This window comes from Equus quagga, chromosome 5 (genome assembly GCF_021613505.1).
Source record: "Equus quagga isolate Etosha38 chromosome 5, UCLA_HA_Equagga_1.0, whole genome shotgun sequence".
Classification (NCBI taxonomy): Eukaryota; Metazoa; Chordata; class Mammalia; order Perissodactyla; family Equidae; genus Equus; species Equus quagga.
The window spans coordinates 27,139,734-27,158,915 of NC_060271.1; the positions used below are offsets into that span (position 1 = coordinate 27,139,734).

The 19,182-nt window shown below is 36.7% G+C and overlaps 1 protein-coding gene across 14 annotated transcripts in view; it reads right to left on the reverse strand.

Moving 5' to 3' along the window:
• EPB41 (erythrocyte membrane protein band 4.1) overlaps positions 1-19,182 on the reverse strand; it is a 172,610-nt gene that overhangs the window by 15,003 nt on the left and 138,425 nt on the right. For 4 of the 14 annotated variants that reach the window (XM_046661587.1, XM_046661592.1, XM_046661586.1 and 1 more), the window contains one exon: positions 17,444-17,494. The exons of 7 other annotated variants lie outside the window; for them this stretch is intronic. In XM_046661587.1, the coding sequence (XP_046517543.1) occupies positions 17,444-17,494 (51 nt within the window). Of the gene's footprint in view, positions 1-4,697; positions 16,111-17,443; positions 17,495-19,182 lie in introns of those variants that run through there. 3 more of the 14 variants (XM_046661591.1, XM_046661590.1, XM_046661583.1) reach the window with 3 other exon arrangements.

Genomic DNA, 19,182 nt, shown 5'->3' on the forward strand with positions numbered 1-19,182 from the left:
TCTGCAAGTCCATGCTCAGCTCAAGTGTCAGTTCTTCTGGAAATTTTCCCTGGCTGTCTAAAGCATGTTTAGATACCATTCCTCTTTTGTTCCCGTTGTACCCTGTTATTATTGGTTCAGTCATCTGTCTTTTCCATTAGACTATGAGTTCCTTGGGAGATAAGGACTTACCACGTGCTCGGTATCTCTCTTGTACAGTTTTTGACATGTAATAGATATTTAGTAAAAACTTGTTGAAAGTATACTAAATAAATCCAGGTGACCTGAGAACTGCTGTGCCTTGTGCTACTCACAAACTGAAAAGACATGTTTACAAAGAACATAACAAGTGGCCCACTTGACCAGATCCATCGTCTAGCCCAGCATTTTATCTCCTACAGCAGTAAGATAAGAGAAAAACGAACACTATTGCTGGTTCACCACGTGCCAGGTATCGTGCTGGTCACGTTAACATGTTTCTCATTTATTTTTTCACAACCACACTATGACGTAGTCACTATCTCTATTTTATAGATGAAGAAACAAAGAGGTTAAGCAACTTAGAGGTAGTAGGTGATGGAGTCAGGGTTTAAACTCAAGTTGGTCCCTGGTTCTAAAGCCCATTTCTTCCCACAGCAACAGAAAGTATTTCAGGTAAGATCAAAGGACATGCCCTATTATGGTTAAAAGAATATACACCAAAGCTGACTATACTTTTGAGAGGTACAAAGATTGTCCAAAATCCTCTTAGCAGAGTCTGATTTTAGTGACCAACACTATACTTTTAGAGATAAGGAGAAGGCTGTAAAGCCAGAAGAGAAAATTGAGGCAAAAAGAAGATACAAGGGGTCGGCCCAGTGGTGTAGCGGTTAAGTTCCTGCTCCACTTCAGCAGTCCGGGATTTGCGGGGTTGGATTCCAGCACAGACCTACACACAGTTCATCAAGCAGCACTGTGGCAGCGTCCCACATACAAATAGAGAAAGATTGGCACAGATGTTAGCTCAGCGACAGTTTTCCTCAAGCAAAAAGAGGAAGGTTGGCAACAGATGTTAGCTCATGGCCCCTTTTCCTCACCAAGAAAAAAAAAAAAAAAAAGAAGATATAAAATCTCCATGACTTAAAACACCAAAAATTTGGCATATAATGGCAGTGAGGAATTTTAACTGACAGTGATGTGCCTTTAGCTATGACCATCAGCAAGGGCCATTGGATTCTGTAAGACTCTGCAGAGCTGCACATACCAAACTGGCCTGGAAACTTTAAAGGGATCTTCTCAGGGATATGAATAAATATATGACTCTGTCTGAACGATCCACAGTGACAGACAAAAGTAAGACTTAATGTGATTCCAAAGTGTTAATTCAGATGTCGCTTGTGTGGACTGATGGAGCATCTATAAGGAGAAAGATGCTACAATAGAAAGACCAGTTGCCTGTATAAAGTACTGCAGGGCTATCTAGTTGGATCCAAGAATATGAGAAGAAAGAATGTTTTGGAAATATTTAATTGAGCAGGAACACTATTTGATTGAAAATTCTCAACTTTACTTAAAAAGTCAATGGTTCCTGCTAAGTATGATAATTCAGTATTTTCTTTGGGGGAGAAAACAAAGGATTTTTTTCTAAAGACTTTCTCTTGAAAACTATTTATTCAAAGGGATTATGTCACAGGGTCATCAAACTCTGTGTATGTATGTGCCTTTGTGAGTTACAAATTTCCTCTCCCTTGACTTAAGAGATTCCAGATATCATTAAGAGAAGGATATGGGTGTTTTACAGGCATTTTACTGCCACTCCCATTAAATGTAATCCAGAGTCTTTTTCTTTTCAGGTTATTTTTAAAACAGGCATTTATATATTTGAAGATACTATAAAAAGAACCACAGTTATGCTTACAAGACTATCTTATCCTATTAGCACCACAACGAAAATAAATCTTGAAAATCTTTCTAAAATGTTGCTACATAAACAAGAGCCATGTTTTCTGGAGGACATATGTAGTAATTTTCCCCACACACATTTGATCACTTGTTCCTTGCTTAGTGAAGACCAATTTTACCTCTGGGTGGCAATGGAAAAACAATTCCTTTCTCTGTTAAAAGAAAGCAAGCACTGCTATATTGTCTCACTTTATCTTTCTATATATTAAAATCCTGGGCAGGTGGATAAGGACCAGGTAAAGAACAGCAGCATCGCTGCCAACCTTCATGTGATTTCAGGGATGTACTTTCATCTCAGGACCACGATTAGATGACAGAAGGAGGGAAGAAGGCAAAAATGCTAACTTCAAAGACTAAACTCTCTTCCTGATAATGTGCTATGTTTCATTTCTTATCCATTTAAAAATTATATTTTCCTATGTGTACAATTATACACAAGCCAGCCCTGGTGCTCTAGTGGTTAAGATTCAGTGTTCTCACTGCCACTGCCCGGGCCTGTTTCTCAGTCAGGGAACCACACCACCCACTTATCGGTTGTCATACTGTGGTGGCTTCGTGTTGCTGTGATGCTGAAAGCTATGCCACCGGTATTTCAAATACCAGCAGGGTCACCCATGGTGGACAGGTTTCAGCAGAGCTTCCAGACAAGGACAGACTAGGAGGAAGGACCTGGCCACCCACTTCTAAAAAAATTGGCCATGAAAACCCTATGCATAGCAGTGGAGCATTGTCTGATACAGCGCCAGAAGGTGAGAGGTTGGCACAAAAAGACCTGGCAGGGTTCCACTCTGCTGTCCACAGCGTCGGTAGGAGTCAGGATCAACTCGATGGCACTAACAACAAAATAACCATACACATGAAAAGACCATAAGGTATACTAAAATATCAGCAGTGGTGGGATTGCAAATAATTTAATTTCTTTCTTTATGTTTTTCTGTATTTCCTAACCTTTCTAAAATGAATATGCATTACTTTTGTAATGAAAAAATGTTATTAAATTATTTTCTTATGCAAGCTTTTTTATCTGGTTTCATAATGAAATGCTCTGTAAAATCTGAAGAGTCTGGTAAATAATTTATGAAGGAAGAGCTGATAAATCCTTAATATCCTCCAAGCCTTTAAAAACAGTTAAAAATAAACCTTAATAGTTTCCTAAAAGAAAAAGTAGTTAATGATAAGAAATGTCAGTAACTGGTAAACAGTATAAAAATTGTCTTTTATAAGGAGAATATAATATAAAACCTTAATAATTTAGCAAGTGGATTTTGAAAGTCAAAGTTGATGGTGGACTTAATATATCTGGGCAGAAAAGAAATAGTTCAAATTTATAGTGTAGCTTTATTACATTTTGTTTAGTGTTTTCTGATTTAGAGATGGCAGGAATATTCTCAGGAATGTGAATAAAAATATGGTTGTATCTGTGATTTAATTCATTAGTAAATTTTCTTATTAGACACCTGCCTTTGAAACAGTAAAGACACAAAGAAAATTATCACTCTTTTGCCAAAGTCATGATAGCAACTAGGAATATAAAATATTAAAGATCAAAGTATCCCAAAACTTCATCTGAACAATACCTCTAGATTAGTGATACTTAATATAGACCAACACTATCATACTTCACATCAGAATAACAAATACATATATATATATATATTTTTTTTCTTTTTGCTGAGTGCCCTACACCTCAGACTGAGATCTTATTTTATTGAAATCAGTATAAGACATTGGAATGAAATGACCAAATTCAATAAACAGCTGTTTAATTGCCATCTCAGGAGGGAAACTTCTTTTAGGTGATTTTGGAATAAATGAAAGAAAGAAATGATCCAATCTCCAGGGTACTTAGATTTAGTTGAATGAAGATATTGACAATGATACGTACAGATGGCAGTTAAGTATGTTTACATAATAAATTCAGGGTCATATGGTGGTTGCGGCAATGGGGGAACCTTGGGGAGAAGGCAAACTTTTATCAGAGCTGGTCTCTAAGCTTAATGACAGTGTCTATTATTTTTGTGCATTCTCAGGTATTATAATGTTACACTAAGCACTGAAATAAGCCAGTCAGCAATGCTCCTGAGTCCACCACAAGCAAAATTAGACAGCTGATGGAATAATTTTGAAAGAAAGAAGAAAACAGAATCATGTCAGTTATAAAGCTAACTTCTAATGACAGCCTTGGAATCCATATGTTTAAGTTTTAACAAAAATGTTTTTCCCTCATATTCTATTCAATGTTTTCAAAGATCTATCTTTAGAATACATGTGAAAAGTTTACCTCCACATATATGCATGTTCAAACAGACATTATAGACAAATTAATAAATAAGGGTTTTCTTACTTTCTGAAATTATACAAGATGAATTTTAAGAGAGGGCCATTAACAGGCTAAGGCGACATTTTAGTCTATCAAACTGACTAAATTAAGTAGGAAACAGAAATGATGATTGCAAAAGAACTTTCATAGTCCAGCCAGGCCAAAACACAAATTCTCTCAGGAAATTGCATAAATATCCTGGCCCAACTCACTTTACCAACACCATCTTAAATAGCCTCAAAAACCCTATCCCAAATGAGCAAGAATTTCATATTTATATAAATATACTTAGGGGCTCAAGCACAGAATACCAAAAATACTTTTTTTGATGAAGAACAAATAATTATTAGAGTTACAAAATGTCATTTGGTTTGATGACGAGATGTTCTTGGTTTGTTTTCTTTCAAATACCAATCTAATTTTCTTCTGACCTTGTGCCTGAGGTTTGATTTAATTAACGGGAATTTAAACTATTGATCTATCTAAATATCCCCAATAAATACGTAAAGGAAACTACTAACTAATTTCTTCTAAAAAGTTCAGATCTTTTTATTGAATGATTTTAATACCAGGAATCAGATTATCCCTGGGGCCAAACAAAAGCCCTGAGACCTTCTGTCTCAACAAGAGGCAAGGCCTCATTTCTCATCCTCATCTTCTGGTTCCTAATGACTGAGAGAGATCCTATTTCAGGTTCTGGGGCATTCTGCATGACTCAATGTGGGATTTAAGACAAGTTAAAAGGAGCCCAGTATTAATAAATCAATTCATCAGTGGCTTTAGGATCTTAGAGAACCATTTTTAATACCTAGTTTTATAAATCATTAGGGTCTCATAAATCCCAACATTCTCTTTAGTTCACTCTGTAACTTTCACCACACTGCCATCTGGGGACTCAGTGACTCAGGAGACAGCTGTGGCATAATGGAACGTCACTGGACTGAAACATCAAAGACCTGGGTTCCAGCTCCAGTCCTCTCCCTTAAAACCTGCTAGTTCTGAGGCAGGCCTCCGAAACTCTCGGAGACTCAGTCTCACCATATAAAGCAAGAACATCACTGCCTACCTGATGTGGCTAACGTGAGGGTTAACTGTGTAGGGTGTTCAAAATGAAGTGCTAGGCAAATACCAGATATTATTTGTCTTTGTACTATATTTCTTAAACTATTACTTTTTGTAAAGAAACATGAACCAGAGCAATAAAAACCTCTAGTCCCTACATGGAAGCGTTTCTTGAGCACCTGAAGTGAGCCAACCCTATGGATTTAAGTAAGGTTGGTCTTCCTTTCAGCTTAGCAAGTTCCGGGCCAGGTCCTCATTATATTTTAGAGAACATCACCAGGGAGAACTCTGAAGAAAGAAATTGTGATAGAAGATAAGAATTAAAATAGGTACACCATGAGAATATTTAATAAATGTTCCTGAGCCAAGATCCTCATGAAGAACACTGGATAGGCCATTTTTAATAGTTTTATGTTACTACCCACAGATTTTGCTTCCTGAACTTTCTAAATTTTCTATAAAAAAGAGAGTCTGAGATTTAGCATAGTACGTCTGTAGTCACTTTACACAATGGAACCCTAAAGCCACCACATCTACTAACCTCTCATTGGTTTTCACATTCTCTTCGTTCTATTTTGCCATTCTACCAAGCAAACCGAGAGTCAGGATGTAACTTGTACATCCTTGTAAATAATACTGCCGTTACTCTATAACGTCACCATCACCATTACAATGACTCCGTGGCCCGCTGAAACGCAAATACCTCAGGGAAAGTTAATACTAATACTAACACTAATACACTAAAATGCTTTTATCAGTGTTTCTGTACGTCAGAAAAAGAGGGTTGGGAAATTCATTAGATTTTTTAATAAGATTTATATAATTAAAAAAATAAGTTTTGATAGGAAAAAGGGAGTGAACAGGAGGTAGCAGCGGGCTTGAGGGGGAGGGGTGCGCACAGACACACATACACCCACAGAGCACATTACCCTTGCTTTGCAAACCCAGTAAGAAACGCTTTGCACTGCAAATGCCCACAGAACCAGCAGGAATCGAGGTTATCTTGCTAAGCACAGAAGGAAGATGCCCAGCAGAAGAGTCCAGCTCCTGGTCCTTAACTAAAGTAAACAATAAATATTACAGTCACTTAAACTATCAACAGTGTATTTAAATAACACCCCCAAATGGTCTGCAACATGCAAACTAAAAATCCTGATAAGATCAATTAATTGCGAGTGCTTTGTTTCTACATTCTTCTCTGCTACATGGCAAGTTTATGTCTCAGCAAAGAATGGCTTTAAATGCCTTAGGGAAAAGCTCTAAAAAACAAAAGTCTTCATATGTTAATATATTATCAATATTTGTAATATTATTCCTATTTTGAAAAATTAATATCAGTGTTTCCCTTGGTTGTATAATAATGTAGGAACATTAACCTGGTGATTTTTATTTTTAATTTGTTAACACAAATGCTTTTAAATGGGCACTTGCAATAAAAGATAAATCAGATGTGGTAATGGCTTCTTTTGTAAAAGCCATGTGTAAACAGCACATAAAGATGACAAGTCAAGCAGCAGTAGCCCATTCTTCAGCCAAAAAAGGAAACAAATGAAGAAAGAACAAAAATTACCAAAAAAGAAAAACACCCCCTGCCCCCCGTCCCCAAAAACCTCATAAATAATAGTTTTGGTACACTTTGGGCGGAAAACTCAGGCCAACAGGCGGTTTGAAAAAAGACATTAGAATCACAAACACTCAAGATGGGGATAAACTAACAACAGGAAAACCATGTGGCCAGCAAAAGATGATCTAAAAATTCTATCTTTCCTATCTAGGGTGTCACTCTTTATCATGCAATACATTTCTCTTCATTCTAAGTTTTCTCTCTTGGCTATACCCCCACCTCACTTTTTCTTTCTTTTTTTTTTTTTAATAAAGTTTGTATGCTATCGGCCCCTAAGTAGAAATACATCCTGGTGGTGCTCACTAGCTTCTCCACGAAACTTGAATCATTTTCATGGTCCAGTGTTATTCTCTGGCATATAAAGATGACTTCAGGATAAAGGAGCTTTAGGAAGAGGTTGATTTTTATTAAATTATAGTTAGTAAAATTGCTTATTATAAGAAAATTACTCCATAGTGCATCCTTTCACAAATGCCAGCAAATGAAATTTGCCAAAGCAATTATCCTTCAAACATAGTTTTTATAATTTCCTAAATAGTACTGTTATTAGATTATCCCCAGAATAGGTGAATGTAAAAGCAAACAGCTTCAAAATCTGTGCCTGATGCAAAATTTTAACTATTAGGTAATAGAAAATTTTGCCTTAACACTGCACTCACCAGCAAGGACTCCACAGATGAAATGAGTGTTCTCAAACCTAAACAGAGCTATAGAGGTCAAAGTAATTGAGCAAATATTAAAGGATAACTAAACATGTCTAGGAGACAGAAGCCTTTGGCCGGTCAATTTTATTTCACTATATTAAGAAGGGTTGAGGTGGAGAGATGGAGACGAAGGAGCCATAAGCAGTACAAAAACTCTGATCATTTAGTATGGAACATAATTAAATATATTTGGCAGGACTTCCCAGAAGTCCCAATTCCAAAAATGATTAAAGCCACAATAAGCATTTAAGAAAAATATTATGCCTCCATCTGATATCTAAAAACCAGCAGCTTGATTCCACAGAACTAAATATAACAGACAACTATTATTAGATACTAAGTAACTGTCTTCTCTTCCTGAAAAATCTTGTAATAATGAAAATGGCTTTGCATGTTAACATTTTCAACATATTCCTAAAAGGAACGTGGCTTTGGAGAAAGACTCCAAAATTTTCATATTACTTAGATGTGACCACAAGGTACATACTTTGAGCTGGTAAACAGACCACTTCCAAATATGTAGTGTTGGTTTTATGTCATCACCTGGATAATACAATAGAAACTAGAACTGTGCGAGTAAGATAAGAGAGGAGGGTTACCCAAGGTGAAGTAAGAGATAAAGTGGTATACCTTCTGTGAATTCCACATTACAGGAGCAAGCTCTCCTCACACCCACATAGCCACACCCACTCCACTCTTCACTCTTCAATATGATCAGAGTGGCAACACTGGAGGGTTAATAACCACTAATTTGTAGAGTGCTTTTTTAAAAAAACAAAGCCAAAGACATATTCAGCATATTAAAAATACTTCTAACAGATGTGACAATTACATGTGTTGTAGTGACTGATTAAGTTGGTTAGAAAAAAGCTATTTTTAAAACTTGGTATAAATAAGTCAAATGAGTTCCAAGCTGATTTAAAACATTAATATTCTGAGAGCTGAACACTTGCCAATAGGTCATCTCTGTTTTAGGACTGAGCAAAAGACAATCACTGGGCCACAGAGAAGAGTGAAAACATGGAACAACAAGAGAACTTTTCTAGAAGACCGGCTGACAGTACCTCTTGTTGATCCGCTGACGCAGAGGTTCCTTTTCCTTTTTTTGGTAGTGGCTCTGTTTATGCACAACATTAGTGGCTCCTATTTCCTTAATGACTAGTATCAACCAGAATCAGATTTGCAATAAGATTTATTCATGATAAATTTACATATTAACAGAGCAAATAATATGAGAAAAATATCAAAGACAATGTTCCAAAGAGAAGTTCTTAGCAGATTTCTTTAGGCTTATACACCTTGCCGAACTGCTAATGGAAGAACAATTTATTCAACCGAGCATCAGGGCTGAAGGATCCTGGACCAGGAAACTGAAAGGAACACAGGTTTAGGGACTTACTAGAAAGCACTCCCAAAGCTATAGAGATCAAGAAATCCTTCTGAACACAGCCACATCAAGCAGGGAGCAAAGACCCTCCCAAAAGAATATAACTTTATTTTATTCTGGCTTATTGGTAAATACCACCCAAATAGGCCCTGAATTGGGGAATTCTTCTCAGACAAATCTCTATTTTGAAAGAGGAACCCTTCTAAAATGTTTTCCTTAGATACCCAACCTCAAATATATCCAACTACTGGAAACATTAAGGTGTACCAAAAGTTCAGAGTGAAAATCATTTCACTTTCTTTACCATGTTCCCTAGATAGCTCTAAAACTTGGCTAAAGAGAAGATGAATGTGGGAATTGTTTCTTTATTCCTTAGGGGAAAATGGAGGCAGACCCTTCAAAACCAAACAGAACAAAAGGGTTAGCTGGATTCATCAATGACTATGTTAGGACACAGTAAACATAGAACAATTTGGAAAACTGACGAGGGCAGGGGTGCTGTGGTGGTTACAGATACTTCAGATGTACCCTGACCGCCAGATAGCCAGAAACAAATGCCTTGTCTGTTGTTTTCCATTTCTAATCATAAACAAGACCAAAAATACTTCAACACTGAATGAAGATGCTAAGACACAGCTACAGCTCTTCAAAACAGGACAAAGGCAGAAAATGTCATCAATCAGAGCTCTGGTTCTTAGACCTATATCAGGGGTCAGCAAACTACAGCCAGCAGGCCAAATCCAGCCCTCTCCTTGTTTTCGTATGGCTATGAGCCACATTTTTAAATGGTTGGGGAAAAAAATAGAATAGTATTTAGTGACACACAAACTTATACGAAATTCAAATTCCAGTGTCCATAAATAAAGTTTAATTGGAACACATTCACGTTCATTTGTTTATTTATTGAGTATGCTGCTTTTGCTCCACAATGGCAAAGCTGAGTTATGACAGAGACTACATGGCCTGTAGAGCCTAAAATATTTATCTGGTCCTTTACAGAAAGTTTGCCAACCCCTGGTCTATCTGATACACAAAACTCTTATATCACAGGAGTTTGATAGGTCTGGTGTTTTCATATCACGTAAAACACAGGACAAATGTATCAAAGTGCTCTCTGTGTTGTACTTTAGATAAATACAAATTGTCAAATAACAGGTTCCCCTTACGATATCACACTCCAAGATGAATTTATACATACAGACAAGCACCCCAGTCTCAATAATATGTTCTACAGTGAAAATAGTTGATTATTACCTGTGGTAAATGGATAAAAGCTTTTAGTTGAACCAAATAACAAGACATTAACAAGAGAGACTGACACCTACCATAGAGTCATACACGTAGATTCTTTGAATAAACCAGGGACCATACTACAGGATTAACAAGAGAGACGGTGACTTCTGGGCCATTTTTGGGTTTTTGGGCTACCTGCAGGTACTGAGTGGGCATATGGTAATTAACTTGGCACAAATTTGTGTCCTAATACAAGAGATTGTAAGTGAAAAGTTAGAGTTTATTCATAACCATCTGTGACTAATCATTTAATTCAATTTAATAAATATTAATTATTTATTATATATCTGAGATACAAAGGTGATAGACTGGCAAACAGAGATGAGTAAAACAAGGCCTCTCACCTTTGAGAATTTCACGGTTTTGAGAAGACAGGCACAAACTAAAAGAGACGGATTACCAACATTTCAAATTTTTAATGTCACTTTTTCTGGTGGGGATCTAAAGTTTGCATAATTTTATCATATCATACCAGTATAAATCAAATCACTTGGGTATGCTAAAGTATGTAAAGGTTAGTCAGGCTATCAAAGAAGGCGAGCAAACTTAGAATGCAGGCTCTGGTGGTGTGCTTCTTCAAAATATAATAGTGATGCTACCTTGTCAACAGATTCTGGGCTACAAGAAGTTTCCAAACATACAAAACTATCCCACCCCGACTCTTTTATCTAAAAAAAAAAATTCCAAGTACCTGTGTTATCTATGAAGAAGCTGGGATTTCCAGGAATTTCAAAATGTTCTTTTAGAGAGGGTAAGTCAATGAGTAGGGACATAAAGCTGAATAAACCATAGGAAAGCAATATGGGCAATAGAGCCAGAATAAAGAAAAAGAGCTGATAAAACAAGGAAAGGTAGAAAAAGAAAGGAAGAAAGCGGAAGGATAACATGCTAGGAGGAAGACTGAGACAGATCTGAATATTAGATGATAAGGTATCTGAGGGCAAGAATTGTGACTAATTCCAACTGTGAGAATTACTTTTAACTATGTGAAGAGCTTATAATGTGGAAAATAGAAAATTCTTCAGAATGCCTTCGTTCAGGACCAAGAAGTAAAAGCTATAGGGAAACAGATTTTGACTTAATATAAGAATGATTTCTATATAAAAATCAGTGATGTCCAAAGATGAGACGTGTTGTATCTTGGGAGATATTTAATCACAGGCTGGGACACCACTTGGTCTCTAAATCTCTAACTGATACCGTACAAAAGAATCAAGCATTGGAGGGAGAGGAGTTGGATGAGGGGCCTGTCCGATTCTAAATTTCTGATAACGCTGACTCTTTGCATCGCTGTAATACAATGCCCTAGTGGGCAGTGAACAAATGAATCGATAGCAGGAACCATGTTTTTCCCTTAATTCTTATTCTGTTTTGTTGAAATAAGATCCTGCACATCTGAAGACTTTTCCTTAAAGAGACAGTAGAGGAGAAAATGAGAGACTAAACTGTATCCTTTATTGTTTTTGGGGGACCTGAAGAGATGGTTGGGACTTTCTGCCTCCCCGCCTCCTTCATCTTTGAAATGTTACATTTATTCTATTATTTACCCCAAACAGGATTTTTGACTACGATAAAGGGGGAAGCTACCCCCTAGGATATCAATCACAAAAGATTAGAAAAGCATTCCTAAAGCAGATGTTTCTTCAACAATCTGTCATCTATATATTTAGTTAGGTTATTAAAGTTATTTAGTGTTTAGCCTGTATATCTGATCTGTGGGAGTAATAAATTCCTTTGTCTTCTTTTTGCCTTTCAAGTTCTAGTATGACAGGAATTTCGTTTACAAAATGAAATAGTCCATGAATTTGTAACTGTTGATCATAGCCACCCCTCTTCCTTCCAGCCTAGCTTTATATGGGTTCCTCGCCCTAACCATACCTTCTCCACCATTCCTAGGTCTGCATCAATGTGTTTCTTTTCGTGTCATGTTCTGCTGCAGTAGAAAAGGAGATCCTGAGGCATGAGGGTAACAGCAGCAGGCATGAGAGCAGGCTCACTGATACTACCGCCCAGTGTGGAGGAGGCAGATAGAGCATCCCACAGGCCATGCATCATAGAGAAGACTAAGGAGTTGGCTCTGTTTCTGGTACCCAAATTACAACAACAGGGGTAGTTTGAGTGCAATGAAAAAAATGAAATTTCTATGTATGATAGAAATTATATAATGGTCTTTCTCAATGCAGGAGAGAATGTTGTAAAAGTCTGGAATTTTATCATGTCTGTGAAGAACAGAAGGGAAGAACTCTGTAGAGAAGTTCTATATATCTTTAATATATTCCATACCCTTGACCAAAAAAAAAGCAATAATGAGAAAGTGTCTCATATTCTTTTTGAGTTTTCTGTCTTCCTTTTGCAAATAGGTGATCACTGGGTAAAGCCCAAGCACAAATTTTGATTGGTAATGCCTTCTAAATCACAACCAAACCTCTAATGCCTAGTGTGTCCTACATGCTTATCTGTAGGAAGTTACAGAAGTGACTTAGGAATGTAGGAAAAAGTGAATCGGCTTCTACCCACAGAAATATCAGAGTAAAATTTACAATAATATTTAATAGAAAGAAATGTACTAGGATCTAGGATGACTACTGGAAATCTAACCCACAGTTAATCCCAGTCTAATTTTAGTCAACAGAGTCAAAATCTTCTCCCTTCAAAACTTTTACCAAAGATGTAAACACGTAGTAAAACTGACCTATGAAAACGGAATCTCCTTCATATTCCAAGTGTTAGCATAAGAAAATGGCTAAAAGATAGGTCCAAAATATAGATGCTGGGTTTCTTTTCAAATATGGTCCACCCTAAGTATAAGATGAATTGCTTAAGAGGATGACGAATCTGGAAAGACATTTTTTAACTTTACCAGTTTTAAGTGCTTGGTCAAAGGAGTAGATGGAAATAAACACAGCTATTTAATTGCTTACTTTCACATAAAAAATTCCAAGAAGTTAATCTGTGTTTTTTTGTTTTTTAATTTCCATCTTCCCAGTCCCCAAAGGACCAAGAATGGAATGACAGCCAGAGCTTCTGGCTCCTGGAACAGGCTACAGAGTCATTCTCACGAGGTAGGTTTGTCTCTACATTACTAGGTGGAATTCTGGGCACCAAGTAGTTAAGTGAACTTCTCAGAGAAACGACTAATAGCAAAACCAAGGCAAACACCCAAGACTTTTTACTGGTCTGTATTGATACCTGTAGAAGATATTGTTTTTTATTTATCAACCTGCCATTAAGAAGCTGAACCAGGGTAAAACCGATACACAGTTATTTGGACCTGTCTCTGGTGTTGAGAATGGAATGAGACGAGAGAAGGAAATCAAGATTATTCCAGCTTTATGTTACAGACATTGGCAGCATTAAGTTTAGGTCGTACAAAGGTATAACATCCAGTATTTTTCCACTGATAACTCTGATGGGTATATCTTTTGAGTCTGCACTGGCCCGCTTAGTCCAATACGAAGGCTTGGCCCTTTTCTTCTCAACCATTCTTACCCTATTAATAGAAAAAAGGGCCTCTCCTCTGACCATCAGTAAAGATTTCTGAGAACTCCTGCCACACTTCAGAAAACTGAAAGGATTGCTGGCTTACTCTAGACTCTTAACGGACTTGGAATAACTCTAATACAAAGGGAAACAAAATTCAAGGTGAAGTTTTACAATAATAATTAATAAAAAGCTATGTACAAGGATGAAAACTGGAAATATGACCTGAAAGTTATAAAAGTATCAATAAAATTCTAAGATTATTTCCTTTTTAGTCCCTTGAAAAAATTTTAAAAGATTCTAACCAATGCTATAGTTCTGTATTTCATAAGGAAAGCTCTTGCATCTCTATTTCATAGATAAAGGGGAGTACTTATGATGATCACTTTCTGTGTTAGAGAATAACTTTGTAATATTTCAGGTTGATTTGAGGCCTCTCTCTTCTTATTATGAGTGAATCAATAAATATGCTTAATTACAAAATATGTGTTATAAACAGACATAGCCTGTGACATGAAAGATACACAATTATACCAGATTTTAAAATTTAACCCGCTCTTTGCTTCTTTTCCCGTTTTTTTGGAAAGCCTATGATGACAGAGTAGCAGTTGTCAGGAAACACCAGAGAATTATTTCTACATGTCTCCAGAGAGAAGAGAACAATAGTGGTTGGTGTTGAAGGACAAAAGATTCTTGGCTTTACTCTTCTCTTTTTTTTTTGCTCTAAGAAGCCATCATCTTAAAAACAAAAATTCTTGTTTACAGGTTTCATCAACTGAAAAGCATTGAGAAGTAAAACAAAGTACAATAATCTCAGTTTGATAACCTTATGAACTCAGATTTCGAAACCAATATTTGAGACAACATTAACCAAATTATCCACATTGGTACATTCAAGTGCCAGAAACAGCAAGCCTCATGCAAAATTTCATTAATATTGAGGTAAGAAACAACAGATTAGGCATTCAAGTTGTGTTGTGAAGAGAGAGCACACTCATATTTACTTCACGAAGCCTTAAAAATCAACATGCAAACAGAGGACACATACTTGTCACAACAGAACTTTAGCTCACAAGGCCATGGACTAAAAACAATTGATTTCAACACAAATGTAAGGATAAACAGGTCTGAAGTCTATCAGGAAAACAAAATACATCGATACATATTTTAAGCTATTAAATGGCTAAATATTGCTTTTAGCAATATAATTACTCAAGTTATAAAGAGGTAACACAGTATTTTAATTCAGGGAAGGGGATGTTTATGTACAGATCTTGAATAACTCTGTATTCCAGGACTTTTAAAGATGGGCAGAGCAGTCTGGGAAATTCAGCCCTGGCTGGAGGCTAAGGGGCACCAGCACCATTTTACTTAAACCATCAACATTCTACCTGTGAAAAGATGGTGTTCAACCTTTGCATATCTCTTCTATACATTAGGCAGGATAAAGTTGTTTGTCCTATACATCTCAGATATACACATAAGAAGGCCACAGAAGTCAAAAGCCCTTTTCCAAAAAAGGCCTTTGTATAGACTTGTTTGATATCTCAAGAAAAGGAGTGGTTATGGATACATAGATTAAAATGTATCATTTTAAGGCTTTTGAAAGGATAGCAAGTTCAATTTTTTTCTTAAACTACAGAGCCCATGCCACACAAATGACTATAGAAGATTAGGAAAATATCCCATCAAATTTTTCTACAGAGTATCTTGCTTTGTGTGAAACATTGGAGAGGAGGGCACAGCAACAGTGAAGAATAAGAACATGCAGGATAGAAGAGTTAAAGCTTTTGGGGAAAGTACCAACCTGCCATATGCTTAAATCTAAATGCGTTAAACTTCAGCAAGGAAAGCTGGCTTGGGCAATCCATTGCTACTCCTTTGTAGCCCACGATACACATTCTACAAAGAGACATTTTATTGACAGAAAAGTGATCACAAGAGCTCCTCTAGGACAGTGAACTATCACGATCAGAGGGCATCACACAGGAGGTAACACAGCAGAAGCCAACGACAAAAGTTCAAGGGTTTTAGTCTTGACGTTTCAGATGAGCACCCTGTTTTCCGATCACAGAAAGACCAACCACCAAATAGCCAACACAAGAACCACAAGAAAAGACATCATAAAAGGAATACGAGGATATGGAAAAGTACTAGAGTAGAGGTGGCACTTTTTGAGAGACTTGTGATCCTCGGGGATTGGAATAGAAACCTTGGGAAGAATTTCTTCATTTTCTTGCTGGGGCAAGGCTCTTTCAGTAGATCTCTCTTGCCTTTTAATTTTCTCTTCATCCTGCACTAACAGAGCACGTTCCTGTGTCTGCTTTCACGGTAGAAGATCAAGAAAGACAGAGAAAGATGAACAAAATGACAGATGGAAAATGCTCAAAAATGATACTTGGGGATGTGCAAAGGATTTGGGAAGATCTTTTGGATGCTCTTTTTTTCCTTTACTTTGACAATTTATCCTGGCAAAGTTTCTGTAACACACACAGTAGAGTACTCAATGGATAATCTGTTGAATGAATGAACATTAGAAGTCCTGAAAGTTCAAGGAATCACTGGACTTCCTTAGTTACAGTATTTACTCCTCCTTCAAGTATATTCACCCATGACTTTTGGGTCATTTTTGATTGCTTCGGTGCTGCCAATTATTCTTACATCAATTGGGCAAAGCCAATAATGAAGCATTCTTCTTGCCATCAGAAAAGTTACTTTTATTACAAATAGAATGGCAGAATATAAAAAGTTACCCTAATATCTCTTCATGTAGACTTTAAAAACTGCAACAGTTCATTCAGTATGGCAATTAGCTTTTGCTCGTGGGAATAAAAATCTTAACCCTGTACATTTTAAAGATTGCAAAAGAAAAACAAAAGTATAAAAGGTTTATGTGCCACCAAGGTCTACCAAAAAAAAAACCCCAAACCCACAAATCTCAACAATAACAAACTCCTTCCCCTTCTCTCTCAGAATCACGTTTAAAAATAATAATGACCATCATAAAGGTTTTTATATCACATTAAGCAAATATTTTTGACACTTTTAAGGAAAGCTATTTTTTTTTCCAATTGTCCAATTGAGAAGCTTTTCTCCCCCCACGATTTCTGTACTCTGCCATCCAGTCATAACAGATGTTACTATGAAAGGAAAAACTTGGCTCTAAGTTCTCTCAGTTGAGCCAGCCTTCTCTGATCAGTCTGGAAGTTCAGCACTGGTTCTTTGCACACCCCTAAGTGATACGTATCAGGGAGAAAGTAGCTGGGGGACTGGTCAGCAAAAAAGAAAAAAAGGAAAAGAAAGGATGCAAAATTATAATGATTTTTAAAAGAAAATAAAAGGGAGAAGAAAGACAACATAAAAAGAATAGGGTACAATTAAATTCGTTTTCTCTCCGAATACATATTTACATCTTCATGCAGCTTTTCAACCAGCCATGCGCCGAAATAAGCAAATTGAAAGCTGCAAAAGCTGCAGCAGTGAAAATGTTCTGTGTTAGGTCAGAAGGCGGTGAGTGTGAATTTACTAGGATAGCCAAAAGAAAAAAAAAAGTACTCAGCAGCTGCTGTTCAGTTCTGGGGGTATTATCTGCTTAAGTGCCATGACAAGAGCAAATTCTGATCGAGAAGCACAAGTCATAACGGCAGCTTTACCTCTGGCCCACCAACCTTTCTTTCCGAGGGAAGGACAGAGGTTTTCTTCACCTGGTCATACACAAATTATATACAATTCAGTTGCCTTGAAATGCAAGAACAATGCTGTCAAAGGTGGAAGAGGTATCCCCAGAGAACAGAAATATTGTCCTAATTATTAAGGAAGTGAGATATGCCAGAAAGGGGAATTATCCCATATAAAAAAGTTATCACAGTATGGTTCTTACTTATCCCATCATGCATTTCGAGGGATAATACACCTAAACATAGAGCTAAAGTTGCTTAAGTACTCCCCACTGATCTAATTTAATTTATAAAAAGTCATTTCTGTAAAGTCCACAAAATGACATAGCCATTCCCCAAGCCAGCCCTGAGATGGTTTCTGAAGGGTTTCTATTAAGATATTTTCTGGAAATGGAGACCGATTCAAATTTACCAAACCTCATCCAAGAGAGTACTAAGTTACTTTTTCAAAGTAGTTGAGCATCTTTTATTATTTGCACAAAGTCAAAAAGAAAACTTCTATAAAACATGCAGGTATGGTACGCAGATAGGGTTACCGAGGAGAGGGAGCAACAAGGCATTTTCTCATGGAGCCACAAACTCACAGGAAACAGAATCACTGTCTCAGTTCAGGGTCCATTCTCTGGGTTTAGAATAGAAAACTAATGTCCATTCACAGCAGGGAATGGAGGCTGAGAAGACAGTGAGGAGGAGCAACTGCATCCTATCATCCCTGGGAACTATTTACCGCCCGTCATTCAGGAATTCTCCAGTCTCGGTAAAACTGGTTCAACTCTTATTTGGAGAATCGTTAGCCAATTTTAATCACATTTTGAAAAAATATAAAAAATACAAAAGTTTGAGAACGAACTTTTATTATCTTCTCCAGTTCCAGAAACTAAACAATAAGTTGGATAATTTACTCTGAATTCTGAATATAAAAACAAGGGTTTTTTTAACTTATTAAGACACCACTTTCCCTTTCTTAACTAGAACAGCTACTGCCTTGGGGGAAAAACAAGCATATAATTTTAAAACCAGTACAATCACTCAGTGAGTCACTGTGACTATTTATTTAAATCTTTTACGTATAGGCTAAAGATTAAGTAAATAATTTTAAAATATACGCTTAAGGTAACTTTTAATATATTCTCATTACACAGATTCATTTATTCAGGTGTAGGATTTCTAAAACAGGTAATGACAACAACAATAGAAAAAGGAGAGCCTCTGAAAGCCATCTCTGGCTTCCTCTAATTGTGACTATCTCACAAAACAGTGTATTAAAAGTTTGATGTTATTCATAAAAATAAAATAAATCATCAATACTTTTTCTAAAATTGAAATCCAATCATTAATACTTAGGGTCTTGCGTTCTCTGGCTTAGGGGCCTTCTTGGTTTATTACATAATTGTGGTCAACCATTCCAGACATTTCCAAGTCGTGCAAACGTTCAAATAAAGTTTTTAAAAAATGCTTATCCCTTTCCAATTTTGACCTTACTAAATTTAGTCAACTCTCTGGTCCTTGAAGGCACAGTTTGAACATAAAGTTCCATTGGCTTATGGTCAATTTGTAAACACACACTAGCCAGAAGCACGCAGCTGCAGACAGTTCTCAGAGTCTGGTCAGCTCTGTACCTCTGACTGGCCCCCACAATTGGAGGGGGTAGTCCATATGACTTAAAAAACGAGTGTTTGATTAGGAATGCCTTAAAGCTGCAATGAATTGGTGAG